General features: G+C 36.8%; 1 protein-coding gene across 1 annotated transcript in view; it reads left to right on the top strand.

Annotated features, from left to right (window-relative positions):
- LOC106532211 (disco-interacting protein 2 homolog C-like) overlaps positions 1-8,204 on the top strand; it is a gene marked incomplete at its 3' end in the record, with an annotated part of 94,259 nt that overhangs the window by 14,685 nt on the left and 71,370 nt on the right. Inside the window, 1 exon segment of the mRNA XM_014028231.1 lies at positions 5,397-5,468. Coding sequence (XP_013883685.1) covers positions 5,397-5,468 — 72 coding nt within the window.

The following is an 8,204-nucleotide window of genomic DNA, read 5'->3' as shown; positions in this document are numbered from 1 at the left end:
TGATGTGATTGTGATTCTGTAATTCTGAGTGTTTATGTGCTGCAGAACAGGAACCTGCTGTAAAACAGCAATTATGCTGAGTCAGGCTTGATTTTTAAAAACCTTTTTCCTGTTAAATCAATCAAATCAATCAAATCAAACAGTAGCTAGTTAAGTAGCTAAAAATAGCAACATCCTTACTAGGAGTAAGACATGAGCTAATAACTAGAAGCAACAAAAGACAAGCTAAAACCTATAAAAAGCAGAACATTAGAAGCTAAAAGTACATAAAGACCAGCTATAGTAGCCAAACAGTAGCTAACTGAGTAGCTAAAAGTAGCAACAGGTTGACTTAAATATAGTAATAAAAAAAAGACAAGCTAAAACCTAAAAGAAGCAGAACACTAGCTAGAAGCTAGAAGTACATGAAGACTAGCTATAGTAGCCAAACAGTAACTAATTGAGTAGCTAAAAACAGCAACAGGTTGACTTAAAAATAGTATAAAATAGCTAAGAACTATAAGTAACAAAAGACAAGCTAAAACCTAAAGAAGCAGAACACTAGCTAGAAGCTAAAAGTACATAAAGTCTAACTGCAGTAGTCAAACAGTAGCTAACTGAAGCAGAAGAGTAGCTAAAAGTATTAAAAAAGCTAGGTAAAATCAAAAACTAGTGTACAAAGCTTTCAAACTGCACAGTTGTTTTTGAAAGAAATGAGGAAATATTTGTTTATTTCTCTAAAAATATTTAAAATACAGTTTAAAATAAAAAAGAAAATAATAAAAGAAAAATAACTAAAGTCACAGCACTCATTGCCTGAAAGATTAAAGGTTTTGATAAATGGCTAAAATGGTACAAAGTATGCAGAAGTAGTTAAATTAGGGAGGAAAAACAACAATAACTTAAATAATATAACCTGTAGCTCTTCAGGTTTTCAAAGGTTGTTTCATGTTAAAGTGATGCAGAGGTCAGACGCCTGCAGACCTGTCTGCAGCCTGGCGGCGCTGCAGAGGCTGCAGCTCGCTCTGTGTTTATGTGTGCAGCTGTAAATTCTGGACGTCGTATAGAAACGTCACAGCTGTCACCGGGCGTGTGCGTCCATATTTCACACCGGTGCGAGGCCAGAACCSCTGCAGCTGGAGGTGCACCTTATACGGAGATTTCTGGGTTCTTTTAGTTTGTGAAACAACAATATTAACATCTGGCAACTCTGAGCAGGAGAGAGTAGATAAGTTTTATGTTATGGTGATCTTTGAAAAGAAAACTTGAAAATGTGCCGCAGGATATGTTGAAGTGCAGCAGGTGGGTGGATTTATAAGAATAAATAAAAAAGGAATATATAAATTAATAAAAACATATTTTTTTTACTGATGCAATGTTTGCTCTCAGGTTTGTCACAGTTTACATACTTGGCACAAAGTGAGGAAATTAGTGTGTGTTCGATTATTTGTTGTAACAATGCTTCTTAGCAATAAATCTTAAAGTGTTGGAAAGTCTGTTATTTTCTATTTTAAATGGTGCCACATTTGTAAGGATCATGCATTTTTTAAGATGAGCAGTAGAGCTGAGCATGTGTTTTGTGCACATGAAAATTTGCCCAAGTCTTCTCTGTCAAGCAGCTTATTTTGTTTTATTTTGTTTTGTTTTGTTATTGACTCTTGTTTTGAGCTCCAGGTGCTGCTATAAGATTTATTGCCAGGGAGCATCTTTACAAAGAAATCTACCAAACACTAATTTAGCTAAGTTTATTTAATAACACAACGTCTTAGATTTACTGTAAACTAATAGTTTTTATATTAAAGATATTTGTTGTCATGAAGACTAATTCAAAGAAAAAAAATCTCTTTTTATTTATTTTTCTTTTATTGTTAAGCAYTATGCTTTTAATCAGGCGAAACTCCCACATGTGTTTGTTTACCTTCAAGTGCCCGTAATGTCAAATTTTTGTAATAAACATGAATACATTTTTGGAAAGATAACATTGATAACGTATTGCAAAACAAATTTCCCGTTGCGGAGATGAACGGTTGTTGAGATGTGTGAAGAAACAGGAAGTGATGTCAAAGGGGAATGTCAGCATGTAAACAGAGCGTTGTTACAAAAGCTAAAAACACAGACTGTAGAGACAAATTTGATGTTTCTTTAGATTATTTTTAGTCACTATCAAAGGCATGAAGAAGTGTTAGTTTTAAAAATTTTGTTTTAATAAACCGAGACCAGCGAGTTTTATTAATTCCCCCGAGTTCCCCCTTTGATGTCACTTCCTGTTTCACTTTGGCTGAGCCAAATTTAAAAGAAAATAGGCCAGTTATGTGACAAAATGGGTAAAATCATGTGTATTACGCCAATTTTCTTAAGTATAAAGATGCTTTTCTTGACTTTTTGTATTTGAAGGATAGGCATCACAGGCACTTTAACAGCCASAGTGACAGACAGTAACAACCGTTTGATTGGATTGTTACTAATTTCTGCAGATTAAAAAGTGTTTTGTTTATGTWCAGTGTGGACCTGCATTTCAGAGCTGCATATGGATGTGGATTAAACTCCTTCAAACTGCATCAWTTTAAGATTTTCTGTTTGTTTTCACAGTTTGTATTAAGTAACTTWGTGTTTCTGTGTGATTGGAGCCGTTTCTTCCTCCGTGCTGCAGCTCTGTTTGACTGACGGATCACAGATGAGCTGCAGCTTCTTCTCTGACGGACAGCTTCATGTCACCTGGACCTCTCGTCCCTCTTAAGTCCTGTTAAATCAGCTTGTAGTGGTTTGGTGTCACCTGAAGCTGACGGCAGCAGGTGCAGGCAGTCTCTGCCTCTGTGTGACATTTCTCCAGGTTTCTGCTCTCTGCTCCGTCTCTGCAGGATGTTAGATTCCCTATCAGAGATGCTAATTACTGCCATGTGCCTTTCCTTCACGCTGCCAGAGTCTCGGCGCTGCCACCGTCACGGATGACGTCTGCGCCCGCAGTCGGTCTCCTGATCTCAGCCAGTCTGTCACATGTTTGTGTGTTTAAGCAGGATTTGTCAGGTCAGCTGCAGAAACAGATTTTTTTTTTCACGTTGGACAGATCAGCTGCCGGTTTAGTGTCACTTGSGTCCGTTTCAGTTATTTCCCTGCAGCTTAAAACCGACAGCTTTCCTCTCTGCCTCGTTTCATTTATTTTACCCTCTCGCTGTTAGGACTTCTGTCTGTGCAAGATGCACATCTCATGGCTTATCAGTTTCATTTCTTACAAAAAATATCAGACAGTGTTGAAAAATACAAACTCATTTAGGCTGCAGGAACTTTTAAAGGAGCGGAGGTTCGAGACAAACAATTAAAATAATAAAACTAAAACCTTCTGATGATCTGATTGGTTACATTTAAAACCCTGAAATAAAAAATAGCAATAATGACTTTAAATATAGGAAAACTTGTTGTTTTTGTAGAATATATTCACTTGTAGCAGAAATTACAGACTTCATTCAACCTAATTTAAGAAAATTCTTTAAGTTTCCCCAATGGGATCAATAAAGTATCTATCGACCGACCGTCCGTTTGTGTTTTAATGAATTTTAGCACAAATCAAATTTGAGTTTTTTTCACTTTAGCTTTAAACTATTAAAATAAATCTAAAAACATTTTACCTTCTTTTTCTTCAGTTCTTAGTCTTTACCGTGTTGTCGCCCTCTTCTCTTCTCCTCACATTCTGCATCTAAACTTCTCTGCACCCTTGTTCCTTTGAGGTTTACAATCTGTTTATCTGATGTGCAGTTTGTCCGTTCTGAGAGGAGCAGCTCATATGGACTTTATATAAAAAAAAACATGCCAAGATCAGATAAAGAGCACATTAAAACATGTAGGGTGGAATGAAATAAATAAAAACAGAGTTCAACTACTAGGGCTGTGCAGAAAAATCAATATATTGATATTTATATGAATTTTCTTTCTTCTAATAACYATACATCCCCCCAGCCTTTAGGGGGCGGTATAACGATGCATGATCCCTGTTCAATCCTTAAAGGGCAAACGTTTGGACACATTTTGTTTTTTATGATTATAAATATACAATATAATTTTATAATATTGTGCAGGTTTCGTTAAAGGGGACATATCTGCAAAATCCACTTTTTTAGTTGTTAAATACATTTTGTTGTGGACTTGGAGTCTCTAGGAGGCAGAAAAGTTGAATTTAGTCTCTCCTGGTGCTGCAGAGATATCTTTATTTTCTGTTTGGGTCACAATTTTCAGCTCGTTCAGTTTTCTCTGTTTTCTATGACGTTTTCTGAACTATTACGTCAAACTATCTGTGATGGAATTACCATAAGGTCTGAATTTACTGACTACAATTTCCTTGTCTTCATTCTCCTCTGGTTCTGGGTCAGACTCTGGTTCTGGGTCAGACTCAGGTTCTGGGTCAGACTCAGGTTCTGGATCAGACTCTGGTTCTGGGTCAGACTCTGGTTCTGGGTCAGACTCTGGTTCTGGATCAGACTGGTTCCAACATGTAAGGCTGGATGAACAAATCTCTTCTGTTATTGACATGTTTTAATGAAATTGTAGATAAAACATGTCTGTATTGCTAGAAAACGTAAACCTCTCTCTCAAACCGGAGTGGACTGGTCTGGAAGCAGGAGGGGGCGGGGCTTAAAGCATCTTAAAGGAACAGTAACAAAAACAGCTGGTTTGAGACACACACAAAAAGTGGTGAAAGAGGAGCTGGTAAAGTTAGAATATAGTATAAAAATATAAAAGTATAAAATATGTATAAAAATCGTGTCTAATTGCCATGTCCTAGGTGATACCCAGCCTTGTCAACCACCATAAAAGCTGTTATGGCTGCAGTTTTCCTGTCAGCTCAGCTGGAGTTAAACTCATTTTTTATAAACTGATGAGTCATCTCTAGTTATTTTTATTAGAGATTATCTTATTATTTACTTTACACTCGCTTCCCAAAAGATATATCTGGCGAGAGTCAAACTCCTGCATGTTGGAACTTAATTCCAATAATTATTTTAACTCTGACGTTCTGGACCCAGATGTGCMCTGCTCTGTGGAAATCTGCTGATGGTTTGATTAATCACTGCAGGACTTTGTCCGGTCAGAAGGTTCTGTGAGTGGTGGATTAAATGCGCTGTGGAAATTTTTTGGATTCCCGTTGTTTGCACATCCCATCATAGTCACACGTTGCACCCAAAGCTGCAGCATCTGGTCCTGGTTGAGTGAAGCAGAATGTGAAACATTTACCTTATTCTTGTTTTTAAGTGTTAAACTGCAGCTTTTTCTTTTAAAAAGACGTTTATTTCAGAGTTTCTCATTTGTTTTATTAAATACATTTTTTATTGACGTGGAATGAATCTTAAAATAGTTTTAGAAAGCCCAAAGCCTGATGATTCTGTACCATCAGGAAAGAATAAAACATTTCTCTGTTTCTCCTGCAGGTGACATCACACAGAAGGGTTATGAGAAGAAGCGATGCAAGTTGATCGGAGCCTTCTTCCCTCAAACACAAGGTAAAACTGACCCTTCAAAATAAACAAAGTCAAAATGATAATAAAGAGTAAACCTGTCCAGGAGAGGAGGGAGAAATGGTTCTTTGGAGAAGTTATAAACAATATCTGACCTGCTGCAGATATCTTTTTAAGACCGTTGCTTTTATCAAAAAGTATTAGTGATTAATGGACAAGCTGTTTTTAAAATCTGATACATATTGTTTAGTGTTTTATCTAAACATTTATCATTAAATGAACTGAGTTAATCAGGAGTAAAGAACAGGAAGATTTTAGATTGTTGACTTAAATTTTCCTCCCAAAAATAAGAAAAAAATCCTAAAAAACCAAAGTTGTTCAGGATGTTTTTCATTTAGCAGTTATTGAGTCAAACCTTTGCAACAAAATAGTTTTTAAATTCACTTTAAGTTGATCACTTTTACTCAAACTTAAAACTTTTTTTTACCAAATAAACAATATCTTCTGATTTGTGCAACATACGTACGAGTTAAAATAAATATCTTTTCTGATAACTGATTCTTTTTAATTTAATTTATTTAATTTAACCTTTATTTAACCAGGTAGATGTCACTGAGATTAAAAATATCTTTTTCAAGAGAGACCTGGCCAAGAACGGCAGCAGCACACAGATATGACAAAATTCAAAACTACAGATATTAAACTACAATCAAATACTTCATGATAAATAAAAGGAAAACCAGAAGGACTCATAAAAGGTAAGATAGGACTAAAATAGAGTACAAAATCAGTTAAAACATTTACAAACAAATGTCTTAAGTACAAGCTGATTAAGATTGGACCTAAAAACATTGAGACCAGCTCCTTCCTTTTTAATATTTTTCAAACTTTAGTGCTTTTAATGAATTATCACGTGAATTCTGTTCATTACTTTTTTGTTCATCAAAAATTTCTCGACTTTTTTTTTGTAAACATCTTTTGTATCCGTTTACTAAAAATAGACGTTACCTCAGAGAGCTGAGTTTATGTAACTCGTCCAGCGGTAAGTTACACAACAAGTCATTTCATAAAACACCTGTTGTGTAAGRAGGAAACCTGAAGAAGCTCAGCGCCGCGCTTCAATTGTCTTCAGGATAAAAGGTGCCTGTTTGTGTTTACTCATCTTTAACACCTGACGTTACCGTACTTTTCCAAAAAGAACCTGCTGGTCTGGATTCTGTTCTGACTCCTGGAAGATTCCAYCACGAAGGAATGAAACAAACCCTGAGTCAGGAGAGCTTCACCACGACCTGAAGATACCGGACAGTCCATTACCGACACTAAACAGGAAGTGTGCAACATTTGAGGGGAATCTTTTGTGTGCAGAACATTTTTTAATAACTTTCTGGGTTACATAACATAATAACAAGCCTGTTATTCTCATTTTGCCGAACTGATTGTGTAAGAATAATGATCTTGTTTTCAGAATGTGTAAGATTATTTGTCTTAGTCTGAAAATTTGACTCAAATTAAGTAAAAAATTTCTGCCAATGGAGTAAGAAAATTTTGCTTGAAATAAGAAAAAATTGAGTCAAATCAAGTATTTTAAGAATCTTACCAAGTAAAAATTTCTTATTCCATTGGCAGAAATTTTTGACTTAATTTGAGTCAAATTTTCAGACTAACAAGACAATCAATCTTACACATTCTGAAAACAAGATTATTATTCTTACGCAATCAGTTCTTGTTTAGTAAATCAGTCTGAAAACAAGATCAAAAAGATTTTTTGGCTGGATATAAGATTTTAAAACTTGGTTAGGTGGACAGTTTTTGCAGTGTTGAGAATTAAAACCAGTGTTCAGAGGAACACTGCCAGCGTGAATCTGGTGTTTTTCTGCACTCGTATTTGCAGAGAGGCTCTCTGAAGAAGAGGGAAACCGAAGAAGTAGATTGGAGTTTTGCACATTTGTTAAAACATCACCAGATGGGTAGTTTTAGTAATACACCACAGATGAATGCCTCATAGTGTTACTACACAAAACAATCTAAAAGTCAATTTTGTTAAAGGACTTTTTGACTCCTGAGGATGGGAGGCAATAGAAATCAGCAGACACTCTGGCACTGCAGAAGGCTTTTACTGGAAAACACTTGTGTGTGCGTGTACGTGTGTGTGTGTGCGTGCTCTTAGGGTCGGAGACTATCAGGAAGTGCATTATCGGAAGGAATGAAGGGTGTAGGGTGGAGAAAATGTTTGGTATTCACAGTCAGCTGGGGGTCCTCGCTTCCTTCATCCCTTTATAAAACGTTACAATATATTCTTGGAAACTCACCTGAGCACTTCCCAATCAAATCCTTTCCCTAAACCATAGCTTTAAGTTTAACGTAAAGTTTGAGGCCTTATTTTTGTCCCTTTATAACATCTGACTTGAGTCCTTTTTCCACTACTGAGTCTGACTCGGTTTGGGCCGGTTTGATTTGATTTGATTTGATTTGATTTATTTATTTAACAGGAAAAGATTGGTGGTGGTTGGGGAGGAAGCCGGTCAGACCTGGCAGGTCCAAACGTGTAGCGAGGGTCTGCTGGGAACGTCTGGCGGAGTCCCCTGTGAGACGGAGCTTCAACTCCCATCTCCGGCAGAACTTCGAACACGTTCTGGGGGAGGTGGGGGACATTGAGTCTGAATGGACCATGTTCCGTACCTCCAGTGGCGAGTCGAACCCTCGAACCCGTTGGTGGACACCTTTAGTGAGGGATGCTGTCAAGCTGAAGAAGGAGTCCTATCGGGCCTTTCTGGCCTACGG

This window comes from Austrofundulus limnaeus, unplaced genomic scaffold (assembly GCF_001266775.1).
Source record: "Austrofundulus limnaeus strain Quisiro unplaced genomic scaffold, Austrofundulus_limnaeus-1.0 Scaffold731, whole genome shotgun sequence".
Lineage (NCBI taxonomy): Eukaryota > Metazoa > Chordata > Actinopteri > Cyprinodontiformes > Rivulidae > Austrofundulus > Austrofundulus limnaeus.
Note: the sequence above shows the minus strand (reverse complement) of the source record. Positions and strands in the feature narration are given on the sequence as shown.